At 57.0% G+C, this 16,258-nt stretch overlaps 1 protein-coding gene across 1 annotated transcript in view; it reads right to left on the bottom strand.

Annotated features, from left to right (window-relative positions):
* Nucleotides 1–16,258, bottom strand: part of PREX1 (phosphatidylinositol-3,4,5-trisphosphate dependent Rac exchange factor 1) — a 165,953-nt gene that overhangs the window by 27,260 nt on the left and 122,435 nt on the right. Inside the window, exons 11-18 of the mRNA XM_084886927.1 lie at nt 15,565–15,665; nt 14,115–14,218; nt 13,886–13,935; nt 11,900–11,975; nt 7,246–7,318; nt 3,601–3,743; nt 2,235–2,327; nt 893–1,041 (exon numbers count right to left, since the gene is read on the bottom strand). Coding sequence (XP_084743053.1) covers nt 893–1,041; nt 2,235–2,327; nt 3,601–3,743; nt 7,246–7,318; nt 11,900–11,975; nt 13,886–13,935; nt 14,115–14,218; nt 15,565–15,665 — 789 coding nt within the window. The remainder of the gene's footprint in view (nt 1–892; nt 1,042–2,234; nt 2,328–3,600; nt 3,744–7,245; nt 7,319–11,899; nt 11,976–13,885; nt 13,936–14,114; nt 14,219–15,564; nt 15,666–16,258) is intronic.

The raw sequence follows: 16,258 nt of genomic DNA, 5'->3' as shown, positions 1-16,258 counted from the left end.
GAAGGGAGACGTGGAAACCAAGTGCACCATTTTTAAAATAGAAAACGCTTCTCCCTGCACCTATATCTGGTATCCAACCACTTCCCACCGCACCCCTGCTGCCACACAGGCTGGCCCAGCAGCCTCCTCACCACGGCTCCCCGCTTCCACCTCTGCCCCCACCATCTGGTCTTCACCTGCAGCCGGCGGGACTCCGCCAGAACCCACATCAGATCATGCCTCTCGCCTTTTCTCTGAGCCTCCAAGTGGCTCCATGGCCATTACTATGGACACAAGGCCCCATTGTCTGGCCGACCTCATCCCCCATCCCTCCCTCCCCCTCTCTCACTCTGCTCCAGCACATCAGCTTCCTCACTGTTCCTCAAATACACCAGCCAGGCTCCTCCAGGGCCTTTGCATGGGCTGTTTTCTCTTCCTGGAGCCCTCTTCCCCCACAAGTCCCCTGACTGCCTCCTTACCTCCTTCAGGGCTTCACCTCAGTGCTCAGCGGCACCGTAACCACCATCCCTCCACACTGCCACCTTCTTTCCCGGCTTTATGTATGGATCAGCCCACACTCACTATCAGCTGGCTCAGTATGCCTCTCACTTCTCCCCTGTTTGTGTCGGTCTGTCTCCTGCTCTACCCTCCACCCAGACTGAGATCTATAAGCGGTAGATGTACCCATCCAGACGTGGCTGGATCCCCAGAGCCTGAAGCCCCCCTAGGCACAGCGGGCGCACGATCAACACCCGCCGAATGACTGAAGGCAGCAGCCTCGGGTCGTGTACCTGCAGGATGCGCCCCACCCTCAGGGGTCCAGGAAGGCTCAGCCCCCACCATCCCCAGCACTCAGGCACCTCCTCAGCCTGAGAGGAAGGTCGGTGGGCCCCTGGCCCCTGGGGACACTCACTCTTTGGCCTTGGTGGCCACCAGGAGGCGCACGGGGCGGCGGGAGCAGAAGGACTGGTTGAGGATGGACTCCACCTCTGCGAAGGGCCGCAGGAACACCAGGTCCTCGTTGATGGAATAGATCTTCCTCCCCACCTGCAGGCCGGCCATCTTGGCGGGGAGACACGCACACCAGGTTGCTAGTTTCCTGTTCTCCTCACAGCCCCAGCCCCAGGGACTAAGCATGATCAGGGCCACCAGTACCCCAGGGCCACCAGTCCCCCTGTGTGGTAAGCAGTCCCTCCGCTCTGCAGGCTGGTGAGACTGGCTCTGGCAAGGTGCTATGAAGGAAAGCCGGCAGGAGGCACTAGCAGAAAAAACATTTTCCCTCGAGGAGAAACTGCTGCTTGCCACCCTGCCGTATGAGGACAGGGGCAGCCCCCTGTGACCAGGGGGGCTTGGCCAGCCAAAGTCAGAAATGTTGACCCTGAACCAAGTCTCGCAACCACCTCCTTCTAACCACTTACATCAGTGGTCGGCAAACTCATTAGTCAACAAAGGAGCAAACCATGCCTCACGAGCCACATGTGGCTCGCGAGCTGCCGTTTGCCGACTACTGACTTCGATAAAGTCCTATGGCTCCAGCCACTGTGGGGAGAGCAGGTGGCTACTTACAGCCAAACACATTCCTAATCACTACAGGGACGCAAGCAGGTGCCTGGACTACATGACAGGTGCCTCTGCCTACCCAGTCGCACACCCCAAGGAGCAGCTGCGAGGACCTGGGGCTGAAGTTCTGGCCTGCCACAGACTCACTCTTCTTCCTCCTCGTAGACCTTATGTCCATGACGTCTTATGCAGGCCATGGAGGGTTACCCGTATTTTCCGGCGTATAAGACGACCCCCTAATTTTACAGTTAAAACATAGGTTTAGGCCTATATTCGCTGTATAAGACTACCCCCTACTTTAAAGAAAAGACTTACTTTGCCGTCAAGATCTGCAGGTAATTTTTGTGCAATTTTGGCCTTTTGCCCCCGATTTTCGGTTGACTTTTTTTCGTTTCAAAAGTCGTCTTATACGCCGGAAAATACGTAGTTTTTTTCCTTATAACAGCTGATTCACAAACTCTTCCTTGCACCTCCCCATCTGGCCAGCAGAGGGAGCCAGTCGCGCACACACAGAGGGACTGTCCGAGCTCCAGGAGAAGGCCGACAAGATGACTTGAACTCTGAACTCAGTTTCCCCACACGGACAATGAGCGAGTGAGCGAGGAGGGACATTCCAGGGTTTGCTGCCTGCCTCAAGGAATGTGTAGAGAGTCGCCTCACTCTCCTACCCACACAGCCCCTCCGAGAGGCCTCACCTCGGCCAGCGAGCCCCTCTGGACCGACTTCACCACCACAGCCTTGTTCCTCTCCTCGATGTCGAAGCCATAGTCTTCCTCCTGGGGCAGGATCTGTGGGCGCGAAGTCGGAGAGACCCGGTGAGGTGGTGGAGTCGGGAGGGAATCCTGGAGCCAGCCCTGCCTTGGCCCCACTCAGCTCCTATAATCCTACGGGCTCCTCAGGCCCCAGATCTACATGGGGGTGGGGAGTATAGCCACAGAATAAACAGCACCCGCAACACACAGTAGGTGCTCAACACCTATCTGTGAAGACACACTGCCTAGTTCGTACCTCGATCTGGTGCTGATTTCATATCTGTTTACTTTTCATCGCCTGTCTCCTTTCTCCTCCCAACCCAAGGGCAGTATCTCAGTCATGCACCACTGTCTCTCCACCTGCTGGCATGCTGCAGGTGCTCGATTAAAATGCACTGGTCTAGCCCAGCCTGTGTAGCTCAGCGGTTGAGCATCAACCTATGAACCAGGAGGTCACCGTTCAATTCATAATCAGAGCACAGGTGCAGGTTACAGGCTTGATTCCGATTGAGGAGCATGCAGGAGGCAGCAGATCAATAATTCTCTCTCATCAATGATGTTTCTATCTCTCTCTCCCTCTCCCTTCCTCTCTTTCTGAAATCCAGAAAAGCATTTTTTTTTAATGTACTGGCCTAATGAACAAACTAAATCTAAAGGTGTCCAGCCACCCGAGAAGTACTGCAGGAGAGAAGTTAATGGGGCTGTCTTCATATTATTCAGAATTTGGCCCCAACTCTGGCTGCGGCAAGAGATCTAACCTCTTGAGCTATCTCCTGATTGCTCAAGAGACACGGGGAGGAAGTTGGAGGGAGGGCAGGCATTGAGTGAAGGCTGCTGCTCGCAGTAGACAGAGCAACAGGACCTAGTGGGCTTGGCAGGCAAACTATCGGAACAAGCTGCCAACACTAACGTGTTAGGGTTTTCAAATAAATGTTCTACCTTATTTATGCAAGGACATGGACAGCAACTGGACGGACAGGGTGCCAGCCCAGAAAACCTAAGGATTTGGTTCTGCAGGGTGAGTCATCTCAGGAGGCCATCCTCTGCAAATGCGAGGATGCAGGGTGGACAAGGGGAGATGGGAAGGAAAAGCAGTTCAGCCCCATAAGCCCGATCCCCTTTGTGAGGAAGGCAGTCCTGGCCAGTGGTGAGCGGGCCTCCTGGCAGCTTTGCCAGCCGCCACCTAGAATCACCCATGCTCTTGGTGCTCCAGGCTGAGCCCCCATCTGAAGGTCTTCCAGCCACAGGTGAAGCCCTGTCGGAAGGAGGGTCTGGGCAGGGAGACGCAGCAACTCAGCTCGGCTCCTACCAGCAGGCGCTTGGCCAGAATGTTCTCCACCAGCTTGAAGTCGTTGCGAAGCTGCTTGTTCTTGCTGCTGGTCCCCTCCATCTCCTCGTCCGCGTGGAAGCGGAAGTACTGCGACTCATCCTTGAACTCGCTCTTCTCCAGCACTGCAAACCCACAGACACACAGGCACGTGGTCAGGCGCACACGGGAAGGTCTCAGCCGCGGGCCAGCTGGCAGCCGCGGGCCGGAAGCAGCCCCGGGATAGGCTCGGTTTGGCCGGCACCGTGTTTTACTCAATGGAATCACGTGCCAACACTAACGCATTAGGATCTTTCACATGAAAGTCTGGCTTTCTGGCGTCCCTTGAAAAATCTGAACTTGCCCCACCTGCTATAATAAAGACGTACTGCAAAGCCACAGGAACCAGACCGTGTGGAACTACCGCAGAAACAGAGGAAGAACCCGTGGGAGAGAACGGAAATCACAGAAGAGGGCCGTGTGTTTACGGGAACTTAGTATGTGATGATGATCACGTGAAGGATTCCAGATGGTGCAGGCAACCCATTTGGGGGGCGGGGGGGGGGGGTGGTGAGGAGAGATAAAATGGGATCCCTACTCACACTTATACCACAATAAACTCCTGATGGATTGAAGACCTACATATGAACAGGAAAACTAAAACTCACCTAACAAAATGCAGGAGAATATCTTTGTCCGAGGGTGGAAAGGGAATACAGGTTCAAACCTTCCAAAAAGCCCTATAACTTCCTTTCAACAAGAAGGCCACAGGCAGACAGCAGATGCAAAAAGCTCCGCCATGTCTAAAGCCAACAAGGAATAACTATCTGGAATATTCAGGAAACGCCAACAAGTCAACCAGAAGAGGGTGGGAAACTCACGGATGAAGGGCAAAGGCTATGAATGGGAAAGTAACAGAGGGGTGAGCCCAAAAGCGCATCAACTACGTGAGCAGGAGCTCCCCTTCAGGAATGACCAGGAAGAGGCCCCGGGGAGACCCTTTGGACCGGGGACCGCCCATCTCGGCCCCTGCGGGCCAGCCCCAGCCCACGGCCTCCTCCCACAGACCCAGTGTCCTTGGAACACAGCCACGCCCCTTTACCCACGCATCGTCTGGGGCTGCTTTTGTGCCCCGACAACCGAGGTGAATCATGGCAAGAGTCTGCGTGGCCCACAAAGCCGAACACACTGACTAGCTGGGCCTTTGCAGGAAAAGGCTTCTGGCCTCTGTGCTAAGACAAGCCAGGAAAACAAATAAAAACAACCAGGAACCACCAGTAGGCGAGCTGGACCCAGTGAATTACAGTTCAGCTAAGCACCTCCTCGTGCCAGGCTGCCCATGGACGGCGGCTCAGGTTCCCTTCCTCCTCAGGCAGGAAGGCTTTGCTGCACCCCTAAGACATTCGGGGAGACGAAGGCCAGGGAAGCTGCCTACACTGACTGGGGTCTCAGAGCTCCTCCTGTTCACCGCACTGCCCAGCCTCGCCTGCTGGAGGGAGGCAGGGACACATCACATGAAGGGGGTGCATCAGAGCTCGGGGCGGTCAAGGCTGCCGCAGGAAGGCAGGCCCCTGAGAGAAGGAAAACCCCTGCCTTCGCTTCTCCACGTCCCCGCCACCCCTGAGGACAGGGGCTGCCCGCCAGTGTGGCAACTGGAGAGAAGCAGCAGGCGGCCCTCCCTTCCTCCTCCTCCCTTTCCCGGATGTCTGGCTGTTTGTGAGCTTCCTTCTCAGGCCACCCCTCTTACCTCTGGAGAGAGCAGACACACAAATTACTGCTCTCCCCAGAGCTGGGGAGCCAGGCCCCGGGGGGCTGGCTGGCTTCCTCCCACTGTAAACATGTGGGAAGAAGAAGCGGTGTGATGTTGTGTCTCTGAAGAAATGCTCGGGGACACAGCTGGACTCCGAGTGCAGGAGCTCAGCAAGGTGAGGTATCACCACGGCCATCTTTCAGCGGCGGCGGCTGGCCTGCCTCGTGAGAGGGGCCCCAGGTCCAGGTTCAAATCCCGGCTCAGCCCCTTCCCAACTTCCTCTCCCTTTGGCCTCGCTGAGCCTCCGTGTCCTCTCGTACGGGGGTAGTAACAGCACCAACTTCCCGACGTGGCTGTGAGGAGTCAGGGCGAGCCTCGGTTTCCCCGCATGTGCCTGAAGTGAGAGCTGGACCACCAGACTCTCGGGTCCCTCCCTGAGGACAACTCAGGGTCCCCTGAGCTCAGGTCAGATGCCTCGAGGCGCCACGCAGGCCCCACCTCACCCTCCGCTCTGCACCCCAACCTGCACTTTGCAGCAGCCACAAACCTAGGATTTGGCTCTTGCCTATTTTAGCCTGTTTTTGAGTTCGTGGCAGGGGACAGGGGAGCAGGGGCCGCACCCTGCAATTTCCCTCCCTGAGGGGCGTTGGGAGTGTTGGTATTGCCTGGGAGTCACTCCCCACCCCACCCCCACCCCACCCCCACACACACACACCCACACACCCACACACACACACACACACCCCCCCCACACACACACACACACCCCCACACACACACACCTCCCCCCCACACACCCCCCCCCCCACACACACACACACACACGCACACACACGAATGTCCTCAGCCAGCAGCCTTCCCAGAATAGCAGCTGGGGTGGACCCCTAATTACCCTCACCCACAAATGAGAGGTTCTGCCCAGCTGATTGGCAGGAGGGACGGAGCTGTCAGAGAGCCCCACGGGGAACAGAGCGGCTTCTGGGAATGAGGGGTTTTGATGAGACGGGGCCAGTGCACGGGAATGGCTGAGGCTGCCCGGACTGGGCCCAACCTGCCCTCGCTCACAGCTGGGGAAACGGGAAATTGGGGAGTGGGTGCCAACCCCAGAGCCATGGGCCTGCTGAGCTCAGAGGAGAGGGGACAGCAAGGCCTGCAGCAGAAAGATGGGGAAACTGAGGCCCAGAGAGGGACCTGGGCTTATTGGGAGTCAGCAGAGTCAGGCCTGAAAGCAGGGCTGCGGGCTACAAGGCAGGGGAGGGGCCGGGTGACTTTTCCTGAAAGTGGCATACCTCTCTCTCCCCCTGCAGAAGGGACAAGAAATTCCCTTCTCCAAAAGGCACTGTACTCCAAAAGGCACTGTACTGTCTAAAAACTGATAAGATAAGGAATAACTATCTAGAATATGTAAAAAATAAAATAAAAAAACACTCTAACAAATCAACCAGAAAAGGCTGGGAAACCCATACACAGGCAAAGGATATGCATCTCATGACCAAGGTCCAGACCTGCTGAGGATGCCCAAGAGTGAAGCCTGTGGCCACAGCGAAGGTTCCCTGGCACCCAGCTGCACCTGTTTGCTTACACATCGCCCGGCGTCCTTTAGGCTGCAATGCCGAGCTGAGCTGTGACAGGGGCTGTGCGGCCTGAGACGCCTGAACTGCATGTCCTGTCTGGCCCTTTGCATAGAGTTTGCTGACCTCTGAGTTACAGCACAAAGCGGAAGCCAGGAGAGGAACAGCCAAAAGGCCTTCCAGGGTCCCCCGCCTCTGACCACCGCCTGGTCCCAGCCATGCTGTCTCTGGGCCTCCGTTTCCCCTCCTGTGAAACCCAGCAGGGGCCAGGGGCCAGGGGCCAGGGGCAGGACAGATGGAGGCGGGCGGAGGGGAAGGGGTGATTACCGTGGTGCATGAAGCCGTTGTTGCACAGGCCCACACCGAGTGCCACTGCTTCCTCCCGCGTCTGGCAATCGCCCTGGAATAGAACAAGGGGGGGCGGGGGGGGGGGGTGTTAGGCGGACTGGCACCCGAGGGGCTGTGTCACCTGCTGAATCCCAAGGGCCGGGCATATAGTAGGTGCTCAATAAATATGTGTTGACTAAAGGTGTTGTCCACAGGGACCAAGTCACACAGGAGCTTGCAACTAAGTCAATGAGCTTCAACTATGTTCAGACAACCCTCATCGACACAACTCCCGGGTGGGGTCCTAATGTATGGTGACAGGAGAAGATCGGATGGTGGGTGGTGAGCACACTGTGCAACCTACAGCTCTTGTGACATAGAAACCCCCTCCTGAAATCTATATGATGGTATCAACCAATATCACACCAACAAATTTAATATTTTTAAAAGAAGGATGAACAAAAACCAAAAAAATAACTCCCACAGTGAGACGTTCCGAGAGGCCCTCGCCAGACACAGACGCGCCAGAGGCCTGAACTGTCCCAGCCTCCCTGAGCATCGGAGGGGCCAGGAGGGGAGTTCCCGGCTACAGGAGAGGGGAGGGCCAGAGCAGCAGAGCTCAGTCTGCCAGGACCGGCTCGGACGCAGAGCACAGGGCCTGGGGGAGCCGCTGGCCTCGGGATGCTGCCGCGCGGGCTGGCCCAGCTGCCTGGAGGAAGACGGATCTCTCCTGTGGGACCCGGGCCCGTGGCTGCAGGGCTGGCAAGCTCCGAGTGCTGCTACGGGAGGGCGGCCGCCATCCATGAGAGGCGGAATCCAGAGCAGCCACCCCCAGCTGTGAGGGGCCAGCCGGGAGGCACAGCCGGGGCCCAGCTCGCAGCCTTGGGCCTGGGCGGCCGCCTGGAGCCCACTGGCCTTCTGAGGCTCTCAGTCTGGCCTCCCAGCCCATCCCTGCTCCCCTTCTCCCCCCAGGGTCCTGGGGTGACCCTCAGGGAGGCTCCTACGTTAGAACAGCTGTGGGATCCATTGATCCTGGATGCACCCATCACCTGAAAAGTGAGCCCCCACCCCACGCCCCATCGGCTGTGGGGAAACCACAGTCACCATTTCCCTTCCCGGAGGAAGGAACAGGCACACACACCGCACTCCCCCATCCTCTCCCCAACCTGCCCCCTCACCCCCAAAGCTGGGAGCTGCGGCCACACCGGCCTCCGTGCTGCTCCTTCCACACATTCACGTGACCCCACCTCAGGCTTTGCACTCTTTCCCCCCATCTCGAATGCCTGCCTGGCTTTTCAGGTCTCAGTACCTGTGTCTCCTCCTCAGAGCAGGCCTTTCCCCACCTCCCCTCAAGTAGTCCTCCGCCCCCTCCACCACACATCCTCCGGACAAATACTCAGCCCGTTCCGCTCTCCTCCCCTTCATCACATCTGTGCTGCGCCTGTCACAGCCTGAAATGCTCTGTCCCTTCAGGGCCCCGCTCTCGGGGAGGATCAGCCCCATGCTCCCCGCCCCGGGCTCCTCTCCCTGCCTGCCACAATCTACACTAATATAAACGTAATATGCTAATTAGACCAGACATCCTTCCAGACGAAGCTGGGGCTCCGAGGGAAGCCCTGGTTCTGGGTGCCTGCCGGTGGCCAGAGGAGGGAATCCCGGGTCCCGGGGGCCAGAGGGAAGGTGGTCCCTGCATCCAAGGGAAGGAAGGCCTAACCTGCACGAATTTTGTGCCTGGGGCCTCTAGCTCCTAATAAACAGATGTGGTTTAAGGTCTGTCTCCCACTAGAATGTCAGCTCCTGTGGGCAGCAGCAGTGCCTGCCACGTTTACCCCACATCCCCGCCCCGAAGCCCAGCATCGAGCAGTTAGCCGGCCACGAAAAATGTCCAAGGAATGAACTGGATGAAAGAATGGAAAGCCCAGTTTGGGCACTGACCCTGAACCCACGTCTGTCTGCCTTGGTTTCCGTGTCTCCAAAACAGGAGCCATCATCCTGTCCACTCTCAGAGCCTTGTGAGGACTAAAGGACAAGTCCCCGGGGGACTCCTGGCCTAGTGCCTGGCCTGGAGCGAGCACGTGATACATGTCAGTGACTCTTGCTCGGTTATTCCTCAGGAGGGAGGAATACCTCAGAGTGACGGAGCCGAGGCACAGGAGGGTTGGAGAGAGAACACGGGGCAGGGGGGAGGGGGGACTTACAGAGGGCCTCAGGGGGCCCTTTGCCCACGAATTCCAAAACCCGTCATAAGGCCCAAGGATGCCTCTCACCCCGACCACGTGCCGGGCACTGCACAGTCTCTCTTTTAATATGTTTTTATGATTCCAGAGAGAGGAAGACAGAGAGGGACAGAAACATCGATGATGTGAATCATGGGATCAGCTGCCTCCTGCACGTCCCCTACAGGGGATCCAGCCCACAACCCAGGCAGGCGCCCTGACCGGGAATCGAACTGGGACCTCCTGGTTCAGAGGGCGATGCTCGACCACTGAGCCACGCCGGCGGGCTCCCTCGGTCCTGATGGTAACCCAGAAGCAATCACTCCTACTAACCCCATCTGGTAAGTGAAGAATTGAGGTTACACTGTGAGAAGGGGGTCCTCTCAGAGCTGGGCCCTCCCCCAAACACTAGGTTACACGTGGGGAAACGGAGGCTCCAGGAGGTCAGGTACCCAGGGCTGCAGCCACGGCTCCTGTCCTGCCCCTGGCTCTCCGGTTTCCTCAGCCGCTGCCTGGAGCCGCCAGCCTGGCCCTTTGTCTGCTCCCGCCCTGGCCCGGGCTCGCTGTACTAAAAACCCTGCCACGGTCAGCACATGCCATCTGCCGGATGGTGGGGGTCTGTGAGGAGGGCACTCGGGCACATTTCTGCTGAGCCAGCACAGGAGCCGGCAGACCTGTGCCCGCCCACCCCGGGCTCCCGGCCTGTCCCAGCTCTGTCCCGCTCCAGTCCACTGACCCCTGCCCTCCAGTTGATGACCACAGTCTGGGGTGCCCTGGAGTGCAGGTAGCACAGCCCAAGACAACGGAGCAGAGGGGTGAAGACAATGAACTCTGGAGCCAGGGGCCCTCTGATCCACTCACTGAATCCTCAAAATCACCCTAAGGAGACTGGGAAGGCTTTTTAGCTTTGTTTTACAGGTGTAGAAACTGAGGCACAGAGAAGTTAAGTAGCTTTTGTCCAAGATCACTCAACTAGGAAGTGGCCGAGGTAGAACTTGAACCCAGGTCAGCCTGGCTGTAAGTGAAACATACTCTGGGCTGGTTTCCTGGGACCCTAGGGATGGCGTAGCACAGTGGTTAGATGTTCTGTGGTCCCCAAATGGGCAAATCTGACGTCAAATCCAGACATTCCAGACCCTGGGTCCTACATCAGCGCAAGCAGATTAAAATGCACCCACGTCCTACATTAGATGTGTTTTTGTGGCTCATACCATATTTTAAAGGGATCTTCTAAACTTGCTTCTGAAGGTATTTGAAGCCAAGAAACAACTACTTTACAGATCTGCTGTGATTTTTAGGCAGCCATCAGGAATGTGTGTGCAACATGAGAAAAATCCAGCCAGCACAGTGTATCTGGACGGAAAGGGGTTTTCATGAATGCTAGATGCAAGCTGACAGAAAGCTGGAAATGTTTAAACACACATCCACTTTGATTTCTCCTCATCTTTGGAGCCGATGTGCTCTTTTTACAGATTACAAATGAACATTCTTGCCGGCTCCCCGAAAAGTTTGCAGAACTAAGGCACAGGTGGGTGAGACAGGCCTGCCCGAGCCCCCGCAGCTTTGCTGCTACGAGGCTGTGAGCCGGAGACCAGGCACATGGCCCCTCGGGGCCCGGTTCTCCCAGCTGTAAACGGGTTGGAGGGCGCAGTGAGATCATGCTCCGAGCCCAGGCAGTGCCTGGCGCAGAGGAAGTGCCCTGTGGGCGGGAGCCATAAAGGACAAGAGACAGCAGACAGGAGTGTCCGTGAAACAAACACACCTCTGGGAAGTTGCAGCAAAACTGATGCATAGACTTGCCAAGCCTCGCCCAGCCCCTGCCCCCTGGGCACGTATGTGAAAGCGGTAACTTGGCAAGTTCCACATGGAGGCTCCAGAGTGGGGCCAGGATGAGACCATCTCGTCCCAATTGGCCCGGGACGGTCCCAGTTTTAAAACTGAAAGCCTTAAGGTGGCAGCAACCCAAGCGTCCACCGGCTGGTGGATTGACAGAACGTGGCGTGTCTGTGCCATGGAATGTTGTTCGGTCTTGAAGAGAAAGCAAATGCTGGCGCATGCAGCAGCATGGATGAACCCTGAGACGTAATGCCGAGTGAAATAAGCCAGACACAGGAAGACAACTGCTGTATGACTCCACATGCTAGTACACAGGGTGCCTCGCGCAGTCAAATTCAGAGAGAGAAAGCAGAGGGTGGCTGCCAGGGGCCGGGGGCGGGTGTTTGACGGGGTCAGAGTTTCGGTTCTGCAGGATGAGGAGAGCTCGGGAGAGGCTGCACAGCGGTGTGAATGCACCTACAACCACTGAACGGGCAGGACGGCGAGTGTGATGTGTATTTTACCACAAGTGAAAAGGGTTTTAAAAACAAAGTCCTCGAAGGTCTGCGTCCCGTTAGCCTCTCTGTCCCGGGCAGAGCGCCATGGTGCTCACGGATCCTCACCTGAGCCAGCAGCCAGTCCACCAGCTTGCTCCCCGGCAGCACGGACTTGTACGTCTTCAGGTGGTAATCCCGGTCTCTGTGGGGAGGAGGGAGAGCATCCTGAGCGCATGGGGAGCCGAGGTGGGGGCAGACGCCCTTTTCCCGCCCTAGTGCTCTGGGTCCAAGGGTGCCAGGCTCTCCAGGCCTGGGTGTGGGGGGCGGGGGGCTGGGGACAGCACTGGGCCAGGATTCCACACCTCACCTTAGGGCGAGACCCCCTTCTCACTCACAGCGTGAGGGGGCAGGAGTAAATGGCTCTCCGTCTCCTCTCTCCAGGGGCAACTTTGCCCCCCAGAAACACCAGGCCGTGTCCGGAGACACGGTTGGCCATTATGACCGGGGGAGAGGCAGAGGGGTTCCTGGCATCTAGCAGGTGGAAACCAGAGATGCCCAGAATGGCTCTCAAATAAAGAATTGCCCAGCCCCACGGTCAACAGCACCGTGACTACAGAAAGCTGGTTTCCTCTGAGTGATGAGGAACACTCTCCGATGGCCAGCGTCGGGAATCAGGTCTGAGCAGAGGGCCAGGCCTGGGACAGTCCTGATTCTTTCCGAGGTAAACGCTCCAACCCCTGTGACCTCTGAACTCCTGCTGAGTCTTGGGACAAAGGGTTTCGCGGACATTGCAACCATTTGTAGTAACTCTCAGCCTTTCTGTGGCCGGCCCATGCCGAGGCCGGTGAGGGACAGCTGGGGAGTTTTTTTTTTTTCGGTTTCGGGGAGCTGCGGCGCCCAGCAGGCTGGGTGATGGGAGAGGGAGGGGCCCTTCTGGGACTTGCAGGAGACGAGCAGGGGAGGGGCTGAGCAGGCGGAGGCAGGTCTGGAGATGAAAGTGGTTCCCAGGACCTGACCTCCAATGAGGCCAAAGGCCAACGACGACGAGGCCAGCAACTGTCAGGAAGGGCCCCCCCTCTCTGCTTCTCTGAGAGCTCATAGAGCTGTCAGGACAGGGGACAGGGGACTCTGGACCTGGGAGAGAACTGGGTCAACCTCTCTGACCCTTCATCCACAACCATAGCCTCATGTAAAGAGAAGCACCACTGGCTGGTATTTCTACGGCGCTCACTCGGTGCCATGCACCACTCAGATTGAGTCCTCCTGACAACCCAAGAGACGTGAGCTATTCTTATGCCCATTTCACAGATGCAGAAACAGAGGCCAAAAAAGATGCACTACCTTTCCGCATTTACTACTCAACAAACATTCACTATGTGCTACTTTACCCCAGGCCAGCCCCCTCCGATTTCAATCAATTAACATTAAATCAAACTTAAAAATCACATTCCTCCAGCTCAAGGGCTTGAGAGCCACAAGGGGCTAGAGGCTACCGGACTGGACAGCACAGGCACAGAGCATTTCCGTCAGTGGGGAAAGGCCTACTGGACAGCACTATTGCAGGCGCCAAGGGTCCTGGGACACAGGAATAAACACATTCCCCACCCTGAGTGAGTTTACAATTCAGTGGGGAGAAAAGAACAGTCTACAAATAAACATGTCAACCGACATACTGACAATAGGACATACGTCATCCTGACAAGTTCAAGAAGAACACCAAAGTGAGGTAAGGAGCACAGTGCATGCCAACGGTGACGCTTTGTTGGGAAGGTGGTCAGGGAAGGCCCTTTAAGACACTTGAAGGAAGTGAGGAAGCAAATAGGCATGCACATAAGGGAAGAGGGACAGCAAGTGCAAAGGCCCTGAGGTGGATCCTATTATGACCCCATTCCACAGAGGAAAGAGTAACTATGCCCAAGGTCACACAGGTGGTACCTGGCAGGCTAAGATTCAAACGCACCACCATGCTGCAGTGTTTCCCAAAAAACTCACTCCACCCCAGTCCCAAGCCTACGGGGTAGGTGCCATTATTGGTCCCAGCTGATGGAGAAGGCTGGGGCCCAGCGCAGTGACCAGCGAAGGTGAAACTGACGTTTGGAGAGAGTCACTTACTTGATAACAGGGGTATAGAGGCTGTGGAGACGGCAGTAAAGCCTTACACCCTGGAAGAAAAAAAAGGGGGGAGTCTGGGATCAGGCCACATCCTTCAGGGGCTCCAAATCCAGGCCCCCCGGAAAGAACAGGTGTGTGGGGGAGAGAGAGGGAGGAAAAGAGGCCGCTGGGGCCTGCTCTGTGCTGATGGAGGGGTTAGGAGGATGGGTCAGGGTGACGGGGTCCCTACCTTAGACATGATGTCCTCCAGCTCACTCCGGGCCTTGTACGTGCCGTCGTCGTAGCGGAAGCGGTACATCACCTGCTCGTTCTTGAACTGGTGCTTGTCGGAGACTAGAGGGACCCAGGCGGGGGGGGGGGGGGGGGGGGGGCAGTGAAACAGAGCAGGCCCCCTCGGCCCCAAGCCCACCATCATCGCCCTCCACTTGGCCAGTCTCCGTGCCAAACAAGACTTCCCGAGCCTCCTGCCCATGCTACGTGCGGGGCCTTGCTGAGACTTGGGGCCATGAGAGGCCCAGACATTCCTCGGATCCAGCCTGTGCTGGGGCCCAACGGGCCCAGCATCTCCTTGGAGCTAGATCACCACAGCTTGTGTGGGGACCAAGTGTGCGGGGTCTGAGACCACACTGTCAGGATTTATGAGATCATCTCTACACCACAGCCTTGAGCATCCTTTCGTGTGTGTCTCTCTCACGCCCCACTTTGGATCCATTAGCCAACCTGGTAGGCTCTCCCTTCAAAACATTCAGAATCTGACCTTGCACTCCCACTAGGTCCCAGCCACCTCCCTCTCCCTCCCGGGATATCACAGCTGCCTCCACGCTGGGCGCCCTGCTGCCGCCCATGGCACACAGTCCACTCTCCGCATGGCAGCCAAAGGGATCCTGCTGAAGTCTGAGTCTGGGCGGGCCTTTCCTCCACTCAAAACTCAGCAGTGGCTTCTTCACATGTCACTCAGAATAAAGCCAAAGGCTCAGCAATCCCCTATTCGTCCCTGGACCTCGTCCCCCTGAGCACTCCCCTTGGCCCTGTGCTCTCTGACTTCATCAAACACTCCCCCCGCCCACTCCGCAGAAGCCATCCTAGCATCCCTTTTGTTCCCCCAACAACCACTTAGCCTTCTGTCCCAGGACTTTGCACTGGCTGTTCTCTCTGCCTGGAACCCCAAAGCCCACCTGCTCCCTCCCTCTCTCCGGTGCTGGCTCCGTCCGCCCCTTCTCCGTGAGGCCTTCCCAACTCGCCTATTCATGGTGAACCTACGCCCTGCTTTCTCTCCCTCCCTAAACCTTGCCACCACCTGTGTACACTTATTTGTATGTATCTTGTCTACTGTCTTCTCCCCACGGCTGGAAGCGTGGCCCCATGAGGACAAGAGTTTTCACCTGTCCCGTTCACTGCTGTGTGGACAGTGCCTGGCCCCAGACAAGCACTCAACGAACTTAAGCCGATAGAAAGGTTTATTCCTCTGCCCCCACCTTTTTGAGGTGCCCCCACATTGCTGCTACCCTGGGGGGGGGGAAGCAGTTTTATAAGGGCACCCACATTCCCGGGACCCCACCATGCCAGGGTACAGGGTGGCTGCAGAGAAGTATAGAAATAGCCTCTGAGTCCGTGGAAACAGCACTGTAGGGGTCTGACCTATTCCTACCCCTTGCCCACCAGGCCCCGCCCCCACTCACCATGGTGGATAATACCATTCTCCAACAAGGCTTGGCCCAAGTTGACTCCTTCTTCAGTTTTGCTGATTTCACCGATTTCCAGGAGCCAGGCAACAAACTCACTGCCAGGAACAGAAGGTGAGGTTGAGAGGACTTCCCCAGCCCTGGCCCTCAGGGACCAGCACTAAGCAGGCTTGGCCCCACCCGCTCCTGGGAAGAACAGCCAAACTTCCCTCAGGGAAGCAAAGCTTAGGGGCCACAGCCCCGGGGGTTGTGCTGAGGCCTTGTGATTCTCCCCATGACCAATGGCAGAGACCCCCGGCCCTGCCTCAGGCTGGCTGGCTGGATGGCTGAGTGGATAGGTAAATGGGAGAGTGAGAGGACGGGAGGATGGATAGATGGACATGAGGGTGGACAGACAAATGAATGGAAAGTGAATGGATACGTGGATGACTTCACAGACAAATGATTAACAGACGGCTGAAAAGACTGGTGAGCAGGTGGGTGGAGGGGAACATGAGCAGGTGGGTAGGTGATGAGTAGACAGATAGCTGGGTAGATGGGTGGGGCATGGATGACAGATGGCTAGATGGATGGATGGATGAACAGGAGGAATGAAAATCAAACAAGCAGGAAGAAATACGATCTAGGAAGGTAACTGTTGAGAGTCAGGAGAATTAACAGTGATCAAATCATGTCAGCCTCCTACTTTAAA

This window comes from Pipistrellus hanaki (genome assembly GCF_964339955.1).
Source record: "Pipistrellus hanaki genome assembly, chromosome: 6".
Taxonomy (NCBI): Eukaryota; Metazoa; Chordata; class Mammalia; order Chiroptera; family Vespertilionidae; genus Pipistrellus; species Pipistrellus hanaki.
The sequence above is the reverse complement of the archived record's forward strand: the minus strand, read 5'-3'. Positions and strand labels throughout refer to the sequence as shown.